This window comes from Passer domesticus, chromosome 12, assembly GCF_036417665.1.
Source record: "Passer domesticus isolate bPasDom1 chromosome 12, bPasDom1.hap1, whole genome shotgun sequence".
In the NCBI taxonomy this organism is placed as follows: domain Eukaryota; kingdom Metazoa; phylum Chordata; class Aves; order Passeriformes; family Passeridae; genus Passer; species Passer domesticus.
In genome coordinates this window covers 8876096-8902957 of record NC_087485.1, presented here as the reverse complement: position 1 = coordinate 8902957, position 26862 = coordinate 8876096, and the positions used below count along the sequence as shown (strand labels likewise).

At 41.4% G+C, this 26862-nt stretch overlaps 1 protein-coding gene and 1 long non-coding RNA gene across 14 annotated transcripts in view; one reads left to right on the top strand and one right to left on the bottom strand.

Annotated features, from left to right (window-relative positions):
- Positions 1-10870, top strand: part of NFATC3 (nuclear factor of activated T cells 3) — a 64492-nt gene extending 53622 nt beyond the window's left edge. For 2 of the 3 annotated variants that reach the window (XM_064387272.1, XM_064387271.1), the window contains one exon: positions 7398-10870. In XM_064387272.1, the coding sequence (XP_064243342.1) occupies positions 7398-7522 (125 nt within the window). In that variant the 3' untranslated portion in view covers positions 7523-10870. Of the gene's footprint in view, positions 1-331; positions 691-7397 lie in introns of those variants that run through there. The other variant, XM_064387274.1, reaches the window with a different exon arrangement.
- A 679-nt stretch (positions 10871-11549) lies between these two features.
- LOC135279767 (uncharacterized) lies at positions 11550-26406 on the bottom strand. 11 transcript variants are annotated; one of them, XR_010346966.1, is made up of 6 exons: positions 26222-26406; positions 21654-21836; positions 20756-20842; positions 17873-17976; positions 12839-16458; positions 11550-12485 (listed from the first exon to the last, which is right to left on the bottom strand). It is a non-coding gene; the product is annotated as an uncharacterized LOC135279767 (long non-coding RNA). The 11 variants fall into 11 exon arrangements; XR_010346965.1 differs by lacking the exon at positions 26222-26406 and adding an exon at positions 22210-24098; XR_010346963.1 differs by lacking the exons at positions 20756-20842; positions 21654-21836 and having other exon boundaries at positions 11553-12485; positions 12839-14129; positions 14712-14824; positions 15266-16458.
- Between the last annotated feature and the right edge of the window lie 456 nt (positions 26407-26862).

The following is a 26862-nucleotide window of genomic DNA, read 5'->3' as shown; positions in this document are numbered from 1 at the left end:
ATAACACATAGGGTGGTAAACCCCAAATTTAGGCCTGTGAAATGTATGCTGACAGGGCCCTTTTATAAAGGCACACAAACAGAAACCCAGACAGAAACACGTTTACACACAAGTGTTAGCATTTGACAAATGCAATCAAGAAACATGGCATTTTTAAAAATGAAAATAATTGGTATTTTATGTATTTGGCACAGTGTAGTGTGGTATTCATACAGGATAGGATTACAGAGAAAGTAGGATGGTTTTGTACCTTGAAGAATGCTCAGTGTCAAATCAGACAAGTTAACTGTATCCACTGCCAGTACAGAATTCTTACAGAGCCAATTTTCAGGCTTAAATTAGGAAGAACACAGCTTCTAAATTATACTGCTGGAGAGGAGAGCAACTGTGACTGTAGTGTGCTGCAGGAGATCAGAGCATCTACAAAGGCAGGAAATAACTAATGGAATACTTGAGTCATCCTTTATAGAAGGGGTAAGTGAGATGACTGCTTCAGGGAGTACCAAAACATGAGGAGAACCTACATGAGGAAATAGCTCTTTATTTGGTTGAAAGGAGTGTACAAAAACTTCTTGAAAAAATTAAATCTTGTTTGGTAGCAGTTTCAGCGTCACAGGCTGTGACAAACTTGAAAAGACAAACTGTAGAAAACAATCAAGCTTATGAAAATATAATAGGTGGTGAGAAGGGTCACATAGTTGCAAGCAGTCTGCAGATTATTTATGAAGGTTCATAAGTGTGCAGTTACTCTGCTGTGAGAGAGGCTACAAGCTGCTTCCATGTTATGAAGTTAAATGGGACCAACAGATGACTAATCAGTTATTCAGTTAAAATTAGGTAAGTGATGTTAGAAAGTTTTGTGTGTTGATGTTGACAGTTGAGGAATTAGGGATTCTCCTTCCCAGAGTCCTTTGGAAAAGAGACATGTTGCAGTACCTGTCTCAGTGTAAGGTGTCAGTGAAAGGTTTCAGAGAAGGGACAGTGACAATTGTCCTCGAGTAGATGGCATTCCAGACAGCAGCTCTGGAAGAGCAAGCAACAGTTAACTGTAAAGTAGAACCTGATGTGGAGTCTGGGTAAATGTGGCACTGCTGCTGCTCTGCTCTTGGGAAGGGTGAAAACCAAAAACCTCTACAGCAAGATCTTGTGATTAAGGGAAACCAGGTAGTTAAAGTGGAAATTAGAGTAAGGGAAAGAATCAAACCTGCACTCATCAATGCAGTGTTAACTATTCTCATTTAAAGCTGTCTCATTTAAAATAAGAACTATGAAAATTTGCTCAGTAGTGTTAAAAGTAGTCTTGAAAGGGTGAATAAATGCTAGGAATGTCTAGGGAACAGCAGAGAATAAGAAAATGCTGCTCCTTAGATCTGTTTTATGTCCACATTTTGTCCCTAATGCCACAAAGGAATTAGATGAATCCCTCTTGTTGGATCTGCTAGAACTCTGCAGCCAGAAAAAGGAGTGAGGAGAAAATGCCAAATATAATAAAATGAGTGGGGGGCACAGCAAAGGTAATGGAAGATAATTCCTGGGAAGGAAAGAGCACAGACCACCAAGGAATCCTGGGGCAAGTTCAGCACATCTAAAAAGCATTGCTATTGCTACAGGGAGTTAAGCTCTGCAATCTGCTGTCACAGAATGTTGCACTTGACAGAATTTTGCACAGACCTTAAAAGATCCCAGAGAGAAAAATCCAAATGGGCACAAAAGATTCTGTCTCTAACTCAGGAGTTCCCTGGGAAAAAAACATTTTGGAGGCTGGTAGAACACACTGGGGAAGCATTGTTGTATCTTGCACACGTCTCTGCTCTTGCCTATTGCAGCCCTAGTGGTCTGTAATCTGAACTGGTTTGTCTGAAGTTCTCCATAGAGGTTTTGAGGAAGTATTTTTGACTTTAGAAAACCTAAAATGCTTGGTAACTGCCAATAAAGATAGCTTGCTTGTCCTGTACATGCAAGGAAAAAGAGTTTACTTGATTATTCCCTGAAAGGTCTGTAGGTTCAGGAATTTCCTTTTCTTATACTCTTATAAAAATATATATACTTAGATATACTTCTGTTTTACTCTGTGCTGCAGTACAAAATATTTGTCTTTCAGCACAATGAGAGGGGAAATTAGATACAGAGCAATTCAGAAGCATGTTAGTTTTTGCTTGGCATTTGATTAAAAAAGATAATGCCTTTACTTTTGATATTAGAACTTCAAACACCTTAAAAACACCTTAAGAGAACTTGTTATTCTAAATTCATGGGGTGGGAGGTTTAATTTATCCAAAACATTCAGGAATTTATTATTAGAAGCACCAGGTTCTAGTGGTGATGTCATGCTTCATAGCACAAGAGCTTTGTTCTGTTCAAATCAGTGAGCATGGATCACTGTCTGTAGGTGGGAGTTTCTCCAGAGGGGTTGGTCAGTGCTGGAGCAGCTGATGAGATCAGCACCCATAGCTCTGGGTGTCACTCACTGCCAAATGGCTGAGCTGTTCAACCCAACTTCAGGTCTTAAAACTGTGGATAGCAAATTGCAAAGTTTGAGGAGCTCATCCTGAGCAGTCTGGCTGTCAGGCTGTGGCTCTGTCAGCTGTCCAGTGCAAAGCCCTCGGCCCCAGGGGCAGGGGAGGCCTCGGTGCTGCAGCTGCTGCCACTCGTGCAGTGAGCAGGGACTGGAAACAGGCAAACAGAGCCCAAGGGGAATGAAAACCATGGGAAGAACCCAGTAAAACAGAGTAACTGGGTGTTCTTAGTTTACAGCAGATCCAAAAGTCAGAGCTACTTCTACTCTGTTCTGCCCATGTTGATGTTAGGATGCTGCTTCATATTTTGCAATTTTTAATTTTGTAGGCTGGAGCCTCTATCTGACATTTGGTGCTTTCTCAGTGCAGTGTTTGCTCCATTTTGATGCAGCACAGAGAGGGAAAAGCTTTGCAATGCAATATTGCAGTATCACCAGTATTGACCAGGCCAGTCTAGTCTGTCTGTAGCAGATTTTCTCCTCACCAATTTAACTTCTGTTCTAAACTATCTATTTTTAACTGTTAGTATAAATTTGCCAGCCAGCTTACATTCTAGATAAATACTAAGGGAGGAAAAGGTGAAACTATTGCAAATAAAGTAACAGTTGAAATTCTGAAATCCAGGAAAACTGCCAGAGAGGTCAATTACATAGACAGAGAAAAGTTGTTAAAATAATTTCCATTTCACAACCCAATATTAAAAAAAGGAGAAAAAATATTTTAAAAACCCGTGGTATCACATTTTGATCTGTGCCATATCTGACAAGTTTTCAAAGTGCAGTTATCCCTGTTGTATGGAGGAATGTGCCACGTGTGTGCACAGTGTAGTGTGTGCACCCCTCTCTCTTCGTCTGCTCCAGCTGTCATTTCAGGATTGTTGACCTGGACTGTTAGCACAGAAAAAAAACACTTTGTAACATTTTTGATGTCATCCACTCAGTTGATACTGATCATCCAGAATGATTTTAGGTATCAGTAGGTACCAAATGATCACTAAATATTAGCAAGGCCTCTGTAATGATTCAGTGTGTAAGACATCTGTGGTTCCTCCTGACCGAGGAGTGAGTGGAGGTCCAGGCTATGGGATCAGCAGTCAACACCTGGCCCCACGGGTACCAAACAGGCAGGGACGTAGCTGGAGGGGGCAGTGGACTGAAAAGTCAAGGTCCTGCTTGCACAACTGTTCATCTAAAGGCTAATGAAATTGGCTCTCTCCAAAGAGGCAGCAAAAGTCTGAACTACAAAACACACATGAACCTGGCAGAGAGAGCATGAAAACCATGCTGGAGATCTGTATTGCAGAATCCCAGACAAGCTCTGCAGCCTCCCCCTGCAAACTTGTGCTGAAGAAAAGAAATGGTATCAAGACAAGGAGGCTTAACAAAGCCATGCATGCTGCTTTTCAGTGTCTAGCTGCTAATGGAATGAGTCTTAAGGCTGAGCAAAAGGGAGTATGAAATCTTTGTAGATATATTTTTAGGACAGAGTAGCCCCTGCAGCTCATGGTCAAAGTAGGAGAGGTGGGAAAAGTGTTTTTTTAAAAGTAAAGAGATTTTCTTTTGTTTGTAAAGCAACAGCAGTAGAGTCTGAGCTTGTCCTTTCTCAGAATTGTTGAAATCTGTTCCTCTGCCAATTTGTCACCTGAAGAACTTGAGTTTTGCTAGACAATATTGTAGAAAACCTGTATTTATGCACATTAAGTTTTCAGTTTTAATCACAGACTGCTACATGTTGTGTGCTTTCCCCTCATTGGAAGAAGGTGACACATCATGCATTCAAATACTGACCTCTGGATTTCTCTTTTAGTCTTTAATACAAAAAGGAAAATGTTGTATGATCTTGCCTTTAGCCTTGTACATTTTTATGCAGGATTTTATCTCTTACTGACTACATGATTTACATTTTAAACTGCTTTAATTTATACCATTCCCCATCAGAAAGACAAGTTCTGATAATACTGGTGTCATATGAATATTATATGTGCCATGAAAGATTAGAGAGTGATCTGAGCTGCTGCCTTCTGCAAGTTCTCCTTTCTTTGAAACCTTTATTTTTACCCCCATCTGTACCTCATCTAAACACTGGAAAGTCTTCTGGAGTCTGCAGGCTCCCCCAGTCCATTTGTTGGGTACAGAGTTCCAGACAGATGAAATGGACATTCCTGGCAAGTATAAAATAGGAAGATGTGTTAATTGGGAGGCCAAGGTCTGTGAAAAAACACCTTGGTCAGACACAGCAGGAAAAGCATTTTTGGCCTTTTCTTGAGGCCTGCAAGGTGCTCTAGCAGAACACTGACTTACATATTTATTTTGAAAAAAGCACACTTGAAAACTGGTTGGTTTTATAAATTAGCAATTCTTACAAATTCACTGGGACAAGTAAGGTTCCTCTACTAGAATTCCCCATCAGAATGAAGACATGGTCCTGCATTTGCCTAAGAAATGGCAGATGTTTTTAATGGAAATCCATGTAAACCAGATAGATCTGTACTCACCACATGCTAAAAGTATTGCAAAAAAAACCCCACTGAGCTACAAAACAGCTTCTTATAAACAAATCAGTGATTATTTAGAACAAAGCAACACAAGCTAATCAGTAGCTTTAATATTCTGCATAATGACTTCTGCAGAAGTTTGGCAAGTAAAACCCCATGTGACCAGCTATTGTCCTCAGTGTAATGTACTCTAGGAGAATGCAGGGCCAATGGCTACGTGCTGTTCAGTTAAACACCTCTGCTTGTGGGAACTACAGAACATTGCAGGACAGACCAGTTTGTGCTGATGGTGCTACTACAGATACAGATCAGCCATCAAAACTTAAGGGAAGTAACTAATGATTTCAAAATACTGAACTTCAGAATGTTATTTATAATGTTTTTATTGTAGCACTCATGAAAGTTTTAGCAGTACTGAACAGCTGGGACGCTGGGTTTGCACAAAGCTACTGTTCAGTAGATAAGAGCTGTTGGAGCTCCTTACAGCAAGCTAAATGCCCTGACAGAAGCTGGTGGAGCACAGTTCTTATGAATAATCATCTACCATTTGTTTAAAAAATAAAAAGTTGTGGGGTTTTTTAGCAGTTGTTTACTTATGTATTGTGTTGGCCTAATAAAAATACTTGGGAAAGTGCCCTACCTGCAGTCACACAATTTCCAGTGTCGCTGTGCAGTTTTCATTGAATGACAGGCTTTTCTGAAGCTAGAGAAATTGCAAATCTTGTAACGCTTGAGGGAATTGGCTTTTCCCTGGTGTGTGTGACCTGCTAGAACCCTTGGCTTCCATACCATGTGTCTGACAAGCTGTCCTTGCACCGATGGACTGGTGAATAACAAACACCTCTTCCATTACACACAGGGCTGTGCAGGAGGTGGCTTTAATGCTTTCCTGAGTGACTTTGAAGAATACAGACACAACCTCCCTTCAGAGCTGAATTCTCTAAGTTACATGGACTGCAGCAGATTCACAATACGAATACATTTTCTTTCAGACCCACTTATGGATCCTACTGCCACGAAGGGCAGTGCTCAGGCTGTTCAGTGCTATAAACACAATTTACCATCTGTAGATTGGTTTTGTTATGCTTCTACCAGACAGGAATAGTTGGTAGGAAAGTAAATCCTGCTATGGAAAATTAAGGAAGCATTAAGAAAGGTGGTGAAGTGCATCAACACTGTTCTGTAAATTACCCAATGGAGAACAAAGTAGCAAAAGCCTGGGTTCCAAATCTGTTAAGATGTTCAATAGAAGCAGTTTATTATCAGAACAAAATGTTCTAAACATAAAAATGGTCCTTAGTCAACAAAAGGATCCATTAAATACCTGTTTATGGAAGGTCCAAGCAAAGTCATGCAATTATTAAGGAAAAGCTTCTATAATTCAGCCTATTCAAAGTCTTGCTGAGAAAGAGATGATATAACCTATTGCCCACTCAGTAATGGGAATCAACAGGACTCATTGCCTCTAACAATGAAATATAATTTAGATTGTGGTTATGGTGCAATATTTTTCTAAAATTTGTCATTATTATGTAATGTGGTATTTTTCATGTCCACGTAGAATGTTATTCGTTTTTCTTTGATAACATTACCACGGTCTGTTTTTGTAGAATAGACATTTCTATCACTGCTTTTACATTAACCTTTAAGATGATAATTTTTATCATCTTCCAACCTCAATTGTCCTGCATTTAATTACATAGGATTTAGAGTAGGATTTAAGGATTATAATTTCTTAATAATCTAGGTTAACTTTGTCACATTCATTAAGGTGTCCCTCACTTTTAAATAGTACAAGTTGATTAAACTTTGCTGAAGTTGACACACTTGGATACACAAACTGGCCTGTATATTAGTCTATCCTGAATCTTCAGAAATTGGCTGATATAATTTAGTTACTGTGGTTTCAGAAATACAAGTATTCAGAAAACTGGCCCAGTTAATAGGTATGTAGTGTTTAAAAAGAATATTCTCTTAACCTGAATCCAAGTTCTTAGGAAGTTCTGTAAGTAGCCTGAAAGAGCCAGGAGTTGCTGGAGTTATTTGTTGTGCCTGTCACACTCCTGAACAGCAGGAGTTCTGTGGGGAAATCTCACTAAACCTGACCTGTGCTGTGCCTTTCAGCTACCTGTGTGTCATGAATGCTCATGTGGTTGTTTTATTCAAGGGGCTTGGGGAGTCTCCAGCATGGATTATGGCAGAATGTTTTTTCCCCCTTGCTTTAACTGTTGCTGAAGCCAGGCTCCTCATTCATCTCCTGTTACGTAACAGCATCAAGGCTTAGCTCTGAAAGTATTTATTTTTGAAATAAAAGGGTTATGCTGATGAGTCCTGCCTTTTGGAAAGCATAAAACCTGTCAATTTTTAATATTTCTTCTTTTTTATAGTGAATGAGATCATAGGAAGAGATATGTCACAGATCTCAGTGTCACATGGAGCAGCAGTGGCCAGCCAGCCTGCACGTGCGTGTCCTGGATCGCTGGAGACGAGAATATCTGATGGGATCCAGTAATGGATAAGCTAACGACTCAACATCCATGAAAGCATCACAGTGTCTCTGAATATTTCTTCATCCTCTTCCTCTTTAGACTTACTGTGCTTCCAACTCTGTGGCCTTTATGAACTGGAACAGTGGATCCTTGCAAAGCCCTTCTAGTGGGTTACATTTTTGATGTAGAGACAGAGCATTTTAATTATAGTTCCTCAGATGCTGTAAAGAGACTTCTTAAAATGGACACACAGAATCTACACCAGATATTTTAACTGTTTTAAAGTTACAAACAAGCTTTGCTTTTTGCATTTAAATAGAATACTTTTATATTTTAAGTGCTTCAGATGTGTGGAGGTGTTAGTTTGCTCTTATAATATTCACAGTCCTGAACGTGGAAGATTTAATGCACATCTTCAGTGTGCTGCTTGCCCTTAGAGGTAGTATAGTTTGTAACTGATGATTTGTAACACCTTTTGGTCATTTTGGAAAGCCTTTAAAGCTTCTGTTGTTTAATTTTTTTCTTAATAAGATCTTCCAGTGGCAAATCATACCTGTCATCTGAAGCCAATGCCACGGAAGCCATTGTGTATATGAATACTGTAGTGTTTTCTTTCTTAGATTCATAGGAAGCAAAGCCAAATGTAGATCTGCACTTGTTTATAAACTGAAGATGTTACTTGATAGGCTGCAAAAAGACCATTCCATCATGAAAGTGTTGGGATAGAAATTACATTCCAAAATTTAACTTTTATAACTTTGTGGATAATCTTCCTGATCTTTATTAGCACAGGCTCCTTCTTGAAATAGCTTTTTTCTTAGCAAGTTACATTTGTAATCAAATTTGAGCAGTAGGATTTTAGATTAAAGAACAGCAACATCAAAGCCATGTTAGATACAGGAGAAGAATTAATGTTTGCTGAGGATCTAAATATTCCCATTATCCCTGCAAAATATGGTTTTGAAATCAGCAATTCAGTGGCATTCAAGTTTTCAATGCAATAAATCATTTGGTCACATCTGTATCTTCTATGTGCTGCATGCCTGACCATGTCACTTGGAACTCCTAAGGAGATGGCAGTTACAGTTCCTTAAATTCAGGCTGTATGTAAATGTCAGTTGGCTAAAAAGTAACTTACTGTGAATTAGTGGTTAGGCAGTGTGATGTGTCCGTGTTTGATTTCAAAGGTGAGAAGCAGGAGCTACCAAAGAAATACACAAGATTCATCACAGCAGCAGTAAACTCCGTGCTGTGCTCTGAGGATGCACCTCCCTTTTTCCCATAATCTGATGAATTTGAAACAATCTGTTTACATCATGACTTAAAAATCTCCAGCCTTTCCAGTCAGACACTGGAGGGGATCTGACACTGCCTGTGGAGGCCATGGGCATTTCCCTCCCCCAGGAATCACTCATTTACAGAGCTTCCCTCCATGGAGCACACAGGGTATACCAGTCATGGCAAAGGAAGGTCAGCAGCACATGGAACCTCAGAACATCCAAGGTGTTCCTTTTAGCTGCTCATTTGGATGAGCCATGACAATCTAACAAAAATTAAGAGTGAATTAACACAAAGAATTAGAAAAATGCAAAGTATACTTGCATTGGATCCAGTTCAGACGTGTGGCCATGTTAGCAGTTGACACATGGGAAGGACATGCCCTTTGTAGACTTCAAACGAAGGAAATGCTGTGACAGTGGAGAGCAGTGCTGAGTTATAGCACCTGGGAGAGCAAGCACAGCTTCTACTGATGTTGCATTTTGGCAAACAGTGGTGGGGAAGACTTTCCATTGAGCCTTTTGCAGGCAGAACCTTACACCTGGAGTGAAGTCAGTGCCCGAGCAATACCATAGCTGTAATCCCATCTCTGTAATAGCTGAATCATGAACTTCTAAAGACCGTATTAAGTGGGTAAAATTGTACTTTTGTCATGTACTTCCTTTTAAGAGTGCAGCCTGAGGCTACTAACTTGATGTGTTGTAATTATTTCAAACACCTTAATGCAAGGCCGCTATGTACCTGCTGGGAATCTTGAGCATCCTTTTGTGAATGTACTGTTCAGTGGTGCAAATCTTGACATTTGCAGGAAATAATTGGCAGGGCTGGAATCTGGAAAGTGTGATATTGTTATTGTCCCTCAGCAATGGTGCTTTACTCTGTCCTCTACTCGTGTATGTTAAAGATCCTAGAAAGAACTCACATGCTCAGAAATACATCGACTTCTGTTTTTAACACCTTCAAAACAAACCAAACCACACAATGCTGTAAACTCTGTCATTGTCTCAGAGTGTGTGCTGGTGGCAAGGCACGTTCCAGTTTTCATTCATGTATTGGGTCTTTTGCATTAACCATTGTTTATAGGAGAATTCTGACTGAGAAGCTTTTCTTACTGTATGGGATTTATGCTCCTTTATCCTGCTGGTACAGACTCTCCTTGCAAGTTCTCCAAGTAGCTGGAATTCACACTGTACCTAAAATATAGGAGCCCAAACAATCCGGAGTTGCTATGCACTAAATTTTCTGATGCCTTTAAATACCTTGATGCCTGTAGACATAGAAATGCTTTCCTATTTAAAAATGAAATTTAAAAAAATATAGCTTTGGATACTAAAGCAGTTTTGTATTTGCCTTGTAAAAGCTTCAATACAAGGGTCTTAATTTTATTTTAGCTTGTGTGATAACGTAGATAAAGACTGTTAATCTTGTATAATTTTAGTGGTATAAAAAGCACATGATCTCTATTGGACTATGCAAATTTAATTAAACAACAGAACCCGGCAACTGTTAATATTTTGTTGGCATCCACTTCCTTGTCCTTAAGTCCTGTCTTCTCCCTGAGTACTTTCCCAAAAATTTTTAATTATTTACGTTATCCTGAAGGAAAGCCTTAATGATGAGGTAGCTTTTCTATAAGGAGGGTCAAAGATCAATGCTTAGGGAAAAATATAAAGGGGTAGCATTTTAATCCAGGGGGACAGGGATGAGTTCTGAAATTACCATTAACTAGGAATCTGAATTTCTGTAGTAAAACTTACCTGTTATCAGGGGAACTGCCACCCTTTTTAAACCAAAGAATGAAAAAATGATTTTGTTCTGATACAAAGCTTTGAAACTCTATTTTTGATACTCATAATGGATGTCATTCCTTGAGGTTCAGAAATCGTTCAAATTGAAGTTTTATATTTAAAAATGTGGGACAATAAAGATTAAGTTCTAGATGTTTACAGAGCCTTGTATTGTAATTTCATGTACATTTTGTATTTTAAACATTTTTGTAAGTTATGATTGCAGTGCTACTTGCAGAAATAAAGGGAAAAACTTGCATTTAGGCTCTTAAATCATAGTGTTCAAATAAATAAAAATAATGCAAATACCTTGTCATTTATTTGAAATGCAGACCCAGAGGTAGTGGGAAGAAACTCCATTTGTGATGCAGTGTAACAGCTGTGCCAGGCTGGGCCAGGGGAAGTGAGGGACATTGGGTATTCCTCCTGGAACAGTGGTGATTTTGAACAATCTGACAGAGTTTGGAGCTCAGATTAGAGCCAGCAACAGTGAACCTCCTGCGTGAGAAGGGATTCACAGTGCTGGCAGAGTATCAGCCTGCACAGCACTGCTGCTTCCCTCTTTGCAAGTGTCATTGTTTCAATTAGACAATCACAAGATTATTTTGAAAGATTTTTCCAGAAATTATTATTGGAGGAAGTTCATAATAAAAAGTAATTTCCATTCCTGAAAGGATATCACAGGCAAGATGTAGTTTCTGTTTCTGAAATAAATTTCTGTTTCTGAAATAAATGTGAAATTCCAACAAAGTTTATATTACTTGCCAAATCCTGGCTGATCAGGCAGCCCCGAGGGAAGTCCCTGTGGGTACAGTCAGGCCTTACACTGTGTATCTCATCTCAGTGGTCTTGGTGCTGCTGAAGAGGGTTTTATCTCCCTTTCCGTACCCCTGCAATCCCAGTGAGCTGTGGGGCTGTTCAAGCCCCGGCCCTTGGCTCCCGTGCTCAGCTGCGGGAGAGAGCAGCAGCAGCAGGAGCAGCGCGGCCAGGCTGGGATTAGCGTCCCTCAGAGCGCCTGTCCCGGCCCATTACCTTCAGCTGCATTTCGCTATAAATACACCAGAAAGGGGATGCTCGAGTGCCACCAGCCCAGTGCGCGGTAAATATAGCCGAGGTTTAGTAAAAATAGCCGCGGCGGTTTGAAAGCTGTGCACATGTTCTGCGGGGTGATTACCCAGGGTATAATTAGCACACACCGACACCAGCAATAAGCCATTGACTGCGTCTCCTCTGCCGTCAGTTCAAGTCGCCTTTCGGATGCAAATGGGCTGGAGGCTGCTGCGCTCGGGCTGCTGGGGTGGGACAGGAGGATCTGCGGTCACGCCAGGGCGGGCAGAGCTCAGCGCTGACACACGCACGGCTCTTGGTGCAGAGACGAGGCTTTATTCCAGGCAGGGTGGAAACGTCTACCTTGCAAAACACTGGTTTGATATTTCAGGTAATCAGGGAAAAGTCATGTCCTGTTAAAGTCAGCTCCTTTAGAAGAGTAACCAGATGTTCATTCACTTACGACCCAAACCCAAAGGAAATGCTGCCAGCAATCAAGGCCTTTAAATTCTCATATTATAGCCAGTATTTCCTTACAATATTCCACAGCACTTCTTCCTGCTGCTTGTTTCTGGGCCTCTCTCTCCCTGCCTAACTCAAAATATCACTGTATGTTCTGAATGTACCATGTGCTCCACTGGACTGAATAAGGTGAGGATTGAGCTGTTTGGTTCCTACCTTTTTTTTTTGCCCCTTGGCTTCAATTAATCTACAATGACAGTGTTCAGGAGCTGGCCACTGCTGTAGGGAGTGAATATTAAGATATGTAGAAGGCCATGGAAAAGAAAAAGTATTTTCAATATATTTAAATTCATGCATAGTTTTGCATACAGACTTCTCTGGTAAAGGAAGTTTACTCAGAACTTCATTCTGCCTGTAAAAAGATAATTTTTATCAGTCATTCTTAACATACAAAAATCATTGTCACTTGCAGAAATCCTCTAAAAAATTATTTTACACTAACATACTGTTACTTTTGTTAACACCTGCTACATGCAAAATAAAATTAAAAAAAAAAAAAAAAAAAAAACAACAACCCAGACTAAGATACAGAAGCAATAGAAAAGGAATATTTACTTTGCAAAGATTTGGGTGTTTCATAGATCTTGTTTTTGAAGAGATTGATCCACCAGAAAAGTCAGGCTATGCAAGTTCTCAAGCTGCAAATGTAAAGTTTTCATTTCATTCGTGGTTTTTATTACTAGAAACTGAAAAATAAATACTTACCTCTTCCTTCCTGTCATTGCTGTGACACCTGCTGGTAAGAGCTGGAAGAATGTTTGTAGTCTGTGCTTGTTCTTTTCTGTAATTTTTGATCAAAGGAAAGTGATGCACCTAAAGAGAACTTGATGTGAAAATATTGCTTGGGAACATGGTGCTGGATAATCAGTGGTATCATGTGAAGTGAGCTGGAGGGAAAAGGGAACAACTACTCTTCCAAGTTCTTCTGACAGTGGAGTGATAAATGACTGATGGCTTAGGAAGGTCCTTCTTGTAATAAAAAGCAGGAAAGACAAGGAAGCAGCATGTTGAAAATCCTGATGGTTGGGAATATTGACATATTTTCTAGCAAACAGGCAATTATAAAAAACAATAACCACCCTACACATTAACAGCTGCAGCATCTCTTAATAAACACCTCCACACATTAACGACTGCAGGTTCTGGAACCAAAGACAAAAGTTCCTAAATCCAGCTTCTCCACATACCCACGGTTCTGGCTGTAGCACCAACATCAAGGATTTAGGCTGCCATAGAGCACTTTTTAGGACAAGGCATGAAAGGTCAGGGTTGCCTTCCTAAATTTACTACAGCTTGGTGCAGAAGGTGTGATGGATCCTTCTCTGCCCAGGAGGTACAACTACTGCAACAAACACACAGCACAGAATAGCTGAGTGTTGTCCTTCATGCATCATAATTTTTTTCTCACAGCAATAAAAGGATCTGTTCGTAAATATTCCAAGAACTCCCTGGTGTATCCACCAGCCAAGTCGTTCTTGCAATGTGTTGGAAAAGGACAAGACAAGCTTCTAGCAGTCAGTATGTCACTGTTTTCAAGTAGGAAATTCTCTAAGTATGATGCAAGAACAGATTTTCCCAGTCTTCCATCATTTGAAGTGCCTCCAGAGCTGCTGCATAGCCTGTCCAAAGCACTGGTTTTCTGTGATTTAATGAATTAAGGTTTACTTTCAAGGTTTGAAATTTTAAGAATTGCATCATAATAAAGGTGCAACAACAATTTACAGGTCAAAAACAGCTGCAGTTGACAGCAGATGTGCAGATTTGCAGTTTAACTGCCATTGGTTCAACTTTACCCTGTGTGTTTTCTAGGCCGGGTCTCCACATGGAAAGGTTGCTCAGGACATGAATCCTCACTCCTGGATGTCACAGCAGCTCCTGCTCAGGTCTGTGCTGTGATCAGTTCCTCCTGCAATTGTTTCTGTCTCCAGCTGCACTGTTCAGCACAGTTTTGCCAGTACACACATTTCTGCATTTCCATGTTCCCACCATTTCTTCCCTTACCAGGAATAAAAATTGGCTAATACAATCTTCAACAGAAAGCAACTATGAGAGGTCAAGGATAACTTTATTCAAGTAACAGCAAATACCACCCTGTGACATTTGCCTGGCTGTAGTCACAGTAGCTGGAGGAGGAGTATAAGCCATCAAGCCAATAGGACAAATAAGGCAATACTGAAACTGAATTAAGTGCTACTATGGGATTATTTTTTTCTAAGGATATGAACAAAGAAGCTATGCCAAGAATGTCATCATTGCCATCTGACCTCACCACTGACAGAAGTTCTAATGGAAAAGCTGCACAAACAATGGAGGATAACAAGCAATCCAGGACTGGCCAGATCCAGGGCTGAATGACATCGTGGCTTGGAGAGGCACAGCCATACATTTTGTGGCTGTCAGCAGAGTTTGCTGAGAGACTCAAACGCTGCTTGCCCAAGCCTAAACCCTTTGGAACTAATCCAGCTGCTAAAATGACACTGGAGACCAATACGGTTTCCTTAGCTAGAAAGAGCAATACAAAACATACAAAAGACAGAGAAAAGAGGGAAAAGAAAAAAAGAGAAAATATTTTGGTTACCGAGCAGGTCTGTCTCCAATTACAGGCTTCCACTCCTGTGAAAGGCCGACCTCAATTACTTCATAGCAGAAAGCAACGTTCTTCTTAGATTTACTTTTTAGATAGCAGTAAAGCTGCAAAATTCATTTTTTATATAAGCAACAGTTAAACACATAGCTGGCTAAGCAGGGCATGTTCTAATGTAAATTGTTCCATTTTTCTGTGTCATTCGTGCCCTCCTTCCCAGACCACCCCCTCCCCCCAGAGACTCTGCCTTCATGATTTTGTATCATTTTCACATATAGTACACTAAGTTCAATATTTTTTCTAACACCACATGAACTCTTAGCAGGTCAAACACCATCTGGACCAGACAAGTAAAATGGAATTCTATCACTTACAACAAAAAAAAATTTCCTGTTTGGTTGGCCTAAAACCAGAACCACACAGTTCTGAGTGACATTAAATATTATATTTAAACAGCAACTCAGTCTTTCATAATCAAAGTAGAAAAAATTTAGAAAGCCATTAAATGTTGTCTTTACTCTCAGCTTGTTAGACAGCTTTCAAGCTACCTGGTGTTTCTTTCATTCAAAATACACTCGGGTGGCTTCACTGAAGGCCATTCTGCAGACAGGGGAGATGTGCTGCAGGTGGGCCCAGCAAGCAGAATCAGCACTGGCTCCACACAACATAAAACATCCTCAGGGGTGGAGTTAACAAAAAAGAAATGAGATTCAAGGAGCTCAGTTGTTCAGCTGTTCTGAAAATGTCCCCCAAGCTCTCAAATTTGTTTAAACAAGTGTCAAACCTTCATTCAGTGTTACTGGTGCTCTCTCAGTCACACAGATACCATCAGGATCCTGCTCTCAACAGCAAAAAGATTTTTAGGGTTACTTTTTTTTTTTTTTAAGAAGAGAAATTGCAGCTTGGGCATGGGGCCAGGGGTGTTATAAAATTTAATTCACATAGAGATCCTATACAGTTCTAATTGCCCCCATGAAAAGTCAGGGTAAGAAAAAAGCTGACACAGGACAGTTCTCTGGAGTCTCTTTTTCTGGGAAAATATGTGGGTGCTCACAGAACACACACCTGAATCCAGGTTAGACTTTGTGAGTTCCCCAAAGGCACAGACATTTTGGCTTAAAGCCAGGAGTTAATGGCAAACCAGTTTTAGCTTTCTATTTGCAGCTGAAAAGGAGGTTTAAAATCACATGCAGTTTGAATTATTTCTCTCCATTTGTGTATCTTGAGTCACTCTACTCTCAGTAGGACTCCCACAAAACAAACATAAGTGAGCAGGAATAGGAGATGAAATCTCACATGCAGAAAGGTCACTGAGGGAAACAGCTTTGGTCTGCCTGCACGGAACCAAGCAGGGTTCATCAGGAGGGTCACAGCCTCTGCAGTGTCCCCTGGACTGAACTCAGAGAAGTCCCTGCTGCTTCTGCCTCCAGTTCTTGGCAGGTCCATCTCACATCCAGATGAGGCGAGTGCCTGGCCAAGGTACAATGACTCCAGCTGAAAAGCAAAGCCTGAATTCCAGGTAGCACTGCTAATTCTTCAGCTCAGGGCCAGCCACAGACGAGTTCAGGGGAGATTTACTTCTAGAACAAGAAAATGCTGGGAAGCCCAAAGGAGAAAGGTTGGAAATCAGGTCCCCCTGCGTGGTGCTCGGTAGTGCCTGGTCTCTCTCAAGAGCCAGAGCCACAGCACTGCTTTCAGCACAGACTGACACAGGCCTGGGTGGAACAGCAATGGGCAGTACCTGTGAAAGGGAGAGAATTCCACACCTCATTTTGGCAAAACACCTGAGCAATTTAGTAAAGGAACTGATGCTTAATGGCTGGAAATGTTTACATGGATATGGAAGGGAAACAGCTTTTACTGTAACTAAAATGGTGGCCCAACTCTCGTAGTCAAGAAAAGAGGAGGATCTGGAAGAAAGGGGGTACCAGGTGAGATTAAACCTGGATAAATCTTCTAGAAGACTTGAAAGGGAATAATGGCTGTAAAAACTAAAGATACCCCACCAAAAATGTGGAAGACATAAAGGCTAAACCCTTTAGAAAGGTTATCAGAACAGGAAAGAGCAAAGCTGATTACTGCACAAAAAGAAAGCTTTCTCACACAGTATAAATGCAACTAGACTAAACACAGCACTGGTTGCTTATCTATTTCTATGCCTATATGTTTTTTAAAAAATAAAACAACTAACCTGATTGCACTGAGCATTATGATTAGACACAGATCCACAATCGAAATCACACTTAATTCATGCTAGTTAAAGTAATCTGGGTAACTGCAAGGCATTCCTTATCCTCACACATGGTGAACGTAAAACCTGAGACCTCAGGACGTTTTAGCAAGAGACCCAGCCACCCAAGACTTCTTCCACTCAGTTGAAATACCAACAGAGCAGGTTCCCCATTCCCTGCGGGAAGAGTTGCAGCACATGGGAGAAACAAAAATAATTCCTAGTAGCTGTTGGCCATACTGCCATACCCTGCTGGGCATTCAGGTTTTGAAAATACACTGGAACTGCAAGGTTCACACAGGGCAGAACATCACAGCACTAAACAACAACTAACAGGGGTCTTAGGATACTAATAATTCAGTATCACTGTGTCATAGATGATTTGTGCTACAATTTTGTTTTAACCCACTTTTTGTCATGAGGTACTTCAAATAAATGACAAAAAAAATTGTGTTAGTCACCAAGAAGACAGCCTCCACTCAGCTGGAATGCAGCAAGAGTTTAATATTTATAATGAAAGGTCAAGATTTAAGAAATATCATGGCTGGCTGAATAAAGGTGAGTTTCAAGCAGGTATTATGTAATTACCTGGGTTTGTGCAGGCTACTAAGGTAAATGTTTTCTTAAGCAATTATCATTTGAATTCCGAGTTATTTTCCACTATGTCCCACTGAGATAACACAAAATCTCTGTTAAGTACTGTGATCTCCAGTTCCCAGAACTCAGTATATGTGTTGGTTGACATTTCAGGTCACATATAGAGAGCATTTTAGAGTCTTATTGGTTACAAAGTGCACCTTTTAGTCCCAGTCTTTGCAAACATATTGATCATGAGCTGTTCCATCACAATCTTTCCTGTAACTCAAACTTTCAACAATTCACAGCTTTATCAGGAATTTCCCTCCCTACTCCCAGAAAAACTCACAATCTAAAGTCAGCCTGAAACCAAAGGAACTTTGGGTTGCATTGGTTCTTTCCTGCTCCGTGCTACTTAATGATGCCACCATTATATCAGATATCAGATTCCACCTGGGAGGAGAAGAGAACACCAGTTCCCAGTTAAGATCAGAGGGTTTGGGTGGTGCACTCACACCCAGCCCCAGCCCTCCCTGGACTCCCAGAGGAAGAAAACGTGGGGAGGGGACAGGACAGAGCTGTTCAGGGGCTTTTCTTCTCTGCAACTCACATCTGCAGTGGCAGCAATGCCTGGAGCCAGCTCTTGGTTAGAGAGCATTATCTCACTCCATTCTGTTCCTATTATTTCATATTTAAAGTTGTCCTACCCAGCTCCAAAATTCTGCTGTTATGAAAAGATACTTGGGTTCACCTAATGCCTTATTTATGCCCCAGCATCACATTCACTTAACTAACAGATGGTGGTTGATGGACCCTAGAAATTTTTCACACAGGCTTCTAGTTTTATTAATTTAAAAGTAATGAATAATTTGTATACAAACAATTTATCTGATGTCCCTCTCTTGTTCTGACAGCAGTAGAGAAGCATCCAAACCACATGAAACAATTGCTTCCAACACCAGCCATGCACAACTGCCCAGGAAGTCTTCCATCTGCCCCTGCCACTAAAGGTACTACCTGAAAGCCAGTAGTGCACAATAGGTGGTTTCCACAAAACAGATGCAAAACTAAAGAAAAGGACACATGAAGGCGTGTTTAAGAAAGGCAGCATTCATTCCTACAGAACAGATTACTGGTACCCCACACTGGATGTCTCAAAAACATGAAGTGAGAAGAATCAAATCAAATCAACCCTCTATGGACTTATTTTCTAAAAAGTAGTGCAGAGTTTTGCACCAAAAAATCGCCTTTGTAAGAAAGAAGAAACCTGGCAAAAGAGGCTGGATTCAGAGACATGGCAAGGTAGGACTGATGATTCAGGGTAGGCTTTCAAGCAGAGGAGCCATTTTGGAAATAAAAATATGTGTCCTTCAGAGAAAAGGTGTTCCTGCTAGAGTAGGGTTAAGAGGAAATCTTTGTTGTTTGCTCAGTGTTGGGAACATTTAAAATTATTTTCTCTTTTTTGTCTGCATAATTAAGGCTGGCCTTGGTTGGCCTTCCAGCAACAACTGCAGTCACTCCAGTGGCTTCACACAGCTGGAGCAATGTTTACAAGGGCTGCAGAGCCGAGCTGTTCTCAGAACAGGCTGGGTGGGCTGGGAACAGGAGGCACAGGGTGTGCTCACCCCGCGCAGCAGAGCCGGCAGTTCAGCAGCGCCCACCCCGCGCTCCGCTCCCTGCTCCCGATAAAAGCCAAACATCCACCTCACTTTGTCAGGCACCCCTTGGTACTTCCTATAAATACCTTCCCATCAGCCTGTCCTCCCAGAAATGTCCATTAAATTACTTTTACAGCAGTGCAGAAAGGATTATTTATAAAGTTCCACATTAGCAATCTTTTAGGGAACGCTGCAGTAAGATAAATGTAAAGGCACTTTTGAAAGAGAGGAATGCTTTCCCATCATGAAGCATTATCAAGAGAACATTATCTTTAATACTTTAATAGACTTGAGACAAAAGGCTGGATGTGTGGTTTGATTATTGGTATGAAGTGAACTGCATTTACTGTGTTCACAAATAATGACTTTAAAAAACCAACTTTCTTTGTGTCTCAGAGTGAAAAATGTATGTGGGGGGAGGGGGTGAGTTAAAAAAAAATCACAAGTTGCTGATCTTATTCACTGTTGAGATACAATGTGGAAAACAAAGATAATTTTAGACTAAATATTAACATCATGCTTCAAATGTACTTAAATGTGGCCAAAATCAGATGAGCTCATTCCACAAACAAAATCTACACTTGGGGCATATCAGAGCAATCCTGGGCTGTTGCTCAGGGCAGATCATGTGTGCAGGCCGTGCAGGGAGAGGCTCAAGAGAACCCCCCAGCAGGTACCCCCTGTGCAGAGCTTGCACAGAGCCCACCCCACTGAACAGGGCACATTCTGGAGAGGGAATGAATGCACAAAAACCAGACCAGTGCGAGACCCTGAATGTGGAGCACAGCACAGGCCACGCCACAAAGGTGTGGAAGCACAACCTGAGCAGCTGCTCCTGAGCATCACAAGGTAGGACAAAAGCCTTCCTTTCACACTTATGTCATGATGTCATCCTTACCATAAACTGTCACTTTCATTTTCATATCTGAAAACCCCAAAACAACTGCTTTTGGCACTACAGAGCCACCACAGTGACAGTACTAGTTAGGGTTGCTTTCCATAGTACTGATGGTTATCTATTTACAAACCTCACCACTGGTGGAGAAGTGAGGTTGAGATCTTAGGTTTTGTTTGCCATTCCTGAAAAATGTCTGTCGGGTTTGGAGTCATTGAGGGGCAGCAAGCATGAAATGTCTTTATGGAATTCCTAAAGCACAACAGCAGAACCCATTTAGGAGAGAAGGGAGGGTCACAGGTATTCTCTCAACATCTCCCCCTGAGGGGGACTGTCACAGCAGCTACTATTCTGCACAGCTGCTGTCTCACACCACCATCTAAACAGGGATCTGCAAAGCACTGCGTGTTCCAAAGGTGCTCACAAAGAAAGGTACTGAAAAACTCATCTCTTGGGTTTCAGTGTTCCACTGCTGATTTGGGAACACACAATGGAGTGTTTCTAACATGGAAATTTTAAAAAAAACCCTCTATGGTTTATGTGGGTAAAAAATAAAAATGAATTATAAACCGCAGGATCTTATTTTTCCTGGGTACACTGAACAATAGAAAAACCATTCAAGTGGGGGTGGGGATGGCAGTGGTTTTGAGCATTCAGGAAAAAATGCAAGTCCTCTTACACAAAGAGTTTCTGGAGTTCCATTTTCAGTGGCGTAGTCTGCTAAAGAGCAACCATTTTTTCCCTGTACACTTCACAATTTTTTTATCTGAAACAAATATGAAACCGAATATTTCTGAAATCAACAACAAAACATAGGAATGAGAAGAATTTCTGAAGAGAGATTATGTGCTTGCTAAATAGAATTCAAAAGTTACTGTAATTCTGTTATAGTTCTTCTGAAGGATTTCTGACTCAAATTCTAGAGTTACAAATTCAAGGGCTCCAAGAGCCAGGCGTGTCTGCTTCATTACTAGCTCCATAATTATTCCTCAAAGTTACTTTTTACAGTGACATCCACACAAATACTGCATGTTCCCCCTCACTACGCCTTGCTTAAAGCAATAAAAACTGAGGTGCTGGCATAAGAAAAACTGTTCCTTGGCTCTTCCTTCTGCTTTCAAATCCAATTTCCTAGTCTGTATCTAGAGGCTAAACATCATTTATGCTCAATGACAGACACGCGATGAACAAACTGCAATTGTATCCAGTAACCCCTCCTTGCCTCCACTCTGATTTATCCTAATTGTTTCAAAAAATTCTAGAGTCCATGAGTTATAATCAGGAGTGAGTAGAGCTGCTGAGAGCAGCACCATGAGCAGAGCTGTGCTGGGAGCTGCATTCCTGCTTGCCCGAGCGAGCTGCGCGCAGCTGGGCCTGGGCTGCCCAGCTCAGAGCTGCTTCAGCTCCATCTACAACCACTTGGGCTGATTTTCGTGTTTGTGGCTGCCCAGAGTTGCCCCAAGAGCAGTCTGCCAGCAGTGCTGCCCTTTGCCACCGACTGCGTGGGCTGATGCTGCCTCCTCAGCACATCTGCAACCTGCTTTTCCTGTTTGAAACAGGTCAGAAAATCATCCCACCTCCTGAACCATAAGGAGAGTCATTATCCTGGCATTGCAAACCCTCTGGAAGCTCCAGTATCCAGTGCTGAACTTGCTCTGTAGCTGGAAGATCTCCAGGCTGTGCAGGGAGTTCCCACACTGCAGCTGCCCCGTGCTGTTTAGCCAGAGTAGCTGTGTCTGAAAGGGAACCACTGGTGGAACCTGGTGCCAGTGAACAGAACAAAAAAAAAAAAGAAACAAATAGCCCACACTCCCAAAATATTGCCTTCACTGCATTCACAGTCTCCCCTGTTGTTAGCACACTCTCTGGGATGTGTTATCAGTGTCTAGGTCCATGGTCTTACAATTTTCTTTCTTCCCCAAATTATCTCTAAAACAGTCCCCATAACCCAAAAATTTGGAATCCTTTCTTTTCTGGGGGCTTACTTTCTACAAGGCAAGATCAGGTCACTTTAAATAAAATCACTGGCACACTGTTATCAGTCACCAGTATCTTTCAGCTGAACAAAAAGATTGATTTTACAGACAGGCAGAAGCCACATTTCATTGAAAATATGGAGCCTGCCATCCTTACAGGCCTTCTCCTCCTCACGAGCAAGAGAAAGAGTCCATCACTGTCATGAGCACTGCCAGGTGTAACTCCAGCTCTAACTCCAGGATGTATCTCCTCAAGGCCTCCATCACCCAACCTGTGATCTGTGCTCCAGATCCCAGCAGGAATATGATGGACCTGACTTTTGATAAAACATTTTAGAGCAATTTAACACACACACAAAATACGCAGCATTGTAAGCAATCTGACAGTTTATATTCCCAGACATAGATTTCTTGTCACTAAAAACTAAGCAAAATTGATTGGTTTTCTAAGTTTTTTTGTTGCTTTTCAAAAAACAAAACCAAAACAAAATAACCAACCGACCAAACCCATGCCAAAACAAAACAGAACAAAACAAAAACCCAAAAGGTCCTGATCTTTCAAGGACATTTTAATTTAATATTATTGCTACAATTAATATTCAGTGCAGCTTGTGTGGATTTTCACAGTAAAGTTCACAATTGCACAAGGACTGCATTGCATCAAACAAAAGAAAGGCACACCTAATCCAATGGGAATGAGTCCCACATTTTCAGGGCATGTTTAACCAAGAATTCCTTGGACTGAGCTGTAGTGACAAATGTTGCACTGCAGATAAGGCTCAGACTGTCCTTTCCTCACTTCAACCTCTCATGCCCCGAGCAAGGAGGAGGAAGGACCTGTTCCTTGCCAGTCTTTGGGCTGTGCAGTTCCACCACACCTTTGCATTTCTCCCACAGCAGAACTTTGTGTGCCTTCCATCCCTATGGAAAGCAGTCCCAGAGAGATCCCCAACACTGAATTAGAAAAGAGCAAGAAAAGATCTTACTCTTCCTGACAAACCCCAAAGCTTTTATTCAATGCAGAAGACAGCTAAATTCTAATGCCATTCCATTGCACACAGCAGCACAAGAGATTTTTCCAAAAAACAACCATCAGCTTTTTGGAGCTTCTCACAGAAAATTCCAGTGAGACTCCCCTTCTCCAAAATACATAATTTTTTCCTCTCCTCGGTTATTCTCTTGTTTCTTTCCACCTCTCACCTATTCTTGTGAATAGTAGTAAGAAGAAATAGAAATATATCTCCTTCATTTTTGCACTCACATACTTCTAAGTATTATTATTTAAAACATACCCAGAGTAAAGATTTTGAATATTTTTGCACACAAATACAAAATTTTAAGTTAGGTTTGCATGAAATTCAAACCTCACAAGTTATTTTAGAAGAGAATATACAAACACAAGTGATCCATGCCAGCAGCACATTAACTTTTCCCCTACCTCCAGCAAGGAGAAGATAAAGTGCTGATAACAAGGAATGATTAAAACCAAATAGCAACAACAAAAAAACCTTTCAAAAGTTACAATGCTGTAACAGCCAAGCTAGAAGGCAGGGACTAGAACAGGACATTGGTATAAACAGAACAACTGCACCTTCATCAGGCCTATTGTAAAAGCTGCTTTCCCAAATGAAACACAACATGTTCTTATTTTCACTTATTGCTCAACAAAAGAAGAGTGTCCTAGAAGGTCTAGGAGCAGTGGAAGGCTCTGGTTAATGTCCCCAAACTTCAAAGCAACAGAAACTTACAAAGACAACTCCCGTGTTTGAGGGTTAGGGGTTGTGGGTGTGAGGGTTGGTTCCTTTCTCTAAATAGTGGAACTGCTGATATGCAACCCCCCCACTCCCCCTCTTTTCAATTTCTCTTGAAAAAATTAGGCCGTCCCAAAATATGGCAAGTGCTGGAGCAACTCAAGATATAATACTAGACATTAAAAACCTCTCCCCATTTTTACCCTCTTTCCTATATTACAGCGTGAGTGAGTATCCCACGGGATCCCCCACAAGGAGAATTCCCAGCAACTCTCAGTTTATGGTGCTGAACACACCCAAGGGAAATGCCCTGAGAAACCAGGATTTAAACCAACAAGACCAACAGCTGACAGCGGCGAGGAGCCGGGGGAGCCGCCTGAGAAGGTGCCCAGCGGTGTGAGAGGAGCCTGCCAGCCCCGAGGCCACCTCAGCTCTGGGATCCAGGGCTCTGCCGCCGCCGGGGCTGCTCCCGCTCAGCCCGCAGCCCTGCTTCCTTCCACAAATGTAATCTGCTCTAAAGCCTTGGCATTGTGCTGATCTTTCTTAGAGCCAGAAGACTAAAGAGTAATTTTTCCTTCATTTTTGGTCTAACACAGTATGTTTACATTGGGGTGACACTTAAAGCACTCCTTTTGTCCAGTCATTGCTACTGGACAATGTTTGCTGTCTAGGAAACATTTTATGGATTTCTTTTGGTCGAGCAGCTTTTAAAAGTCTTTTTCCTTTCCGACTAAATACGGTTAGATACCACTGTGATTTTCACAATTAGAAATCAGTTTGTACATTTCAAAGCAACCCTATTGAGTATCAATGAAGTCGGAGAAAACATTTCGAATAGAAAAACAAGAAGAAAATTGACAAAAAAGAGGGGGAGAAAAAAAACCCAACAAACAAACGAAAAAACAACACAGCCAACTTAAGTCAACAATTTCATGAGCAGCAAAACCTCGGAGTTTAAGGCGAACAGACGGCAGAGCATTCCCGGACAGCGGAGCTCCCGGCCCCAAAGCCGCTGTTCCGATCCCCGATGGAAAGGGGACATCTACTGGCAGCCAAAGACATTGTCACACAGCTGACATTAAATCGGCAAAATTAGAGCAGCACCTTAGTGATGTTTACAAAAGGGAAAGCATTTTATTTGAACTCAGCTTTATATTATCACAGAAAGCCACAAACAATAGCCATTAAAAACCCCCAAAGGCATGTATTTAAAGTAAAACGATTATAATGAATAGCATAGTAACAAAAGAAATTGCAATTAGCAAGTTTAAATTAACATCCTGTCATGTTTATTTGAATACTTGCTGCATATCCAGCTAAGTAACACAGTAGCCCTCACCTGTTCTTTTTCAAAAGCTTTATAACAAGTAGATATAAAAAGGCAAAATTTTAAATTGACTACAGGCAAACCTTGGTGCATCAGGTATTTTCTGCTTTAGAATATTTCAAGTTTTCCTTAGATGCAATCAGGTTTTAGAATACACTTCTGTGATAGACTCAAAACATATTACAACAGATTTTGTCAAATATAGTTTTATATAAGACAGGACCCAGGAGGTTAAACTGCCAGCCTTCATCAGCAGTTCATTTTAACTGACTGAAATAGAACAAATACTATTTCAGAAATTAAGGTGCTGAAAGGCTTTTATTCTTTAAAAAAATTTAGGAATTGAATTTCACTAATAAAATATTTGTTGAAAATAACTCAGTTCACATAAACAAACAAAACTTTTAAGCCTGTTTTGGGTAAGCCTTCTCTGCAAATGAGGAAATCCCAAGAAGAAACACCTGCTCTGGACACACAGCTGCAACTATTGAAACTGAGAACGGCCATTTCAAGCTCTTCAGTCTCACCTCCAACCAGTGTAATAAGAATAAACTATCTTCTCTCTAGGCTGGGCAGGAATATCCCTGGGATAGGCCAACACACAGAAATCATCTCCAGGTGAAATTATCAGTGTCAAGAGAGTGGGAGCAGAAATGACTAAATGAATCATGTCCAAACCAGCACTATCAGAAGTGTGAAATCGGGAGAAATACAACCAGTGGCAATTCTGTTCCACAGTTACACAACATGGCAACACGAACGCAGTGAAGGAGTTTGCTGATTGCAAGCACAGAAGAAGCTTCTTTTTGAGATTCGAATTTTGGGGCTGAGTGTGAGGACACTTTCTTTAACAACAGCAAAAGTCAAATCAGAGTTCTTTACCAAACTTCTTCTTTGATGAAACACTTAAAGCTTAACACTTTTTTATTTTTCTATTAAGAAAAGTGCATTTAAATACAGAGATTCCTCTGATAAGGCTTTGCAACTCAGCATAGTCTAAAACTTCAATCACAAAGAGTAAATGTCAAAAGAACATTGACAAAGAACAATATTCTTTTGAACACAAAGAACACAAAACACTTAGCACTTACCCCAAGCTCCCAGCCTTCTCCAGTGATAGAAGCCATCATCCAAACAGGCATGATGCAAGTTTTATCTTCCCTTTCTGAATGAAAGCTCTTGGGCTTGAAGCCAGCCCGCCAGCTATAAAGCATCTGCAGCAAAATTCCAGGTGAGCAGGGTCCAAGGGACGCTGCTGGTGGCTGCAGCTGCTGAGGTGAAGCCGAGGGGTCAGCGTGGGCACAGCTCCACTGCCTCACCTGAGGGCCAGGCACAGCTTCACTGCCTCACCTGAGGGCCAGGTGCAGCTCCACTGCCTCACCTGAGGGCCCGGCGCAGCTCCACTGCCTCACCTGAGGGCCTGCACAGCTCCACTGCCTCACCTGAGGGCCTGCACAGCTCCACTGCCTCACCTGAGGACCAGGGGCAGCTCCACTGCCTCACCTGAGGGCCAGGCACAGCTCCACTGCCTCACCTGAGGGCCAGGTGCAGCTCCACTGCCTCACCTGAGGGCCAGGTGCAGCTCCACTGCCTCACCTGAGGACCCAGCACAGCTCCACTGCCTCACCTGAGGGCCAGGTGCAGCTCCACTGCCTCACCTGAGGACCCAGCACAGCTCCACTGCCTCACCTGAGGGCCAGGCACAGCTCCACTGCCTCACCTGAGGGCCAGG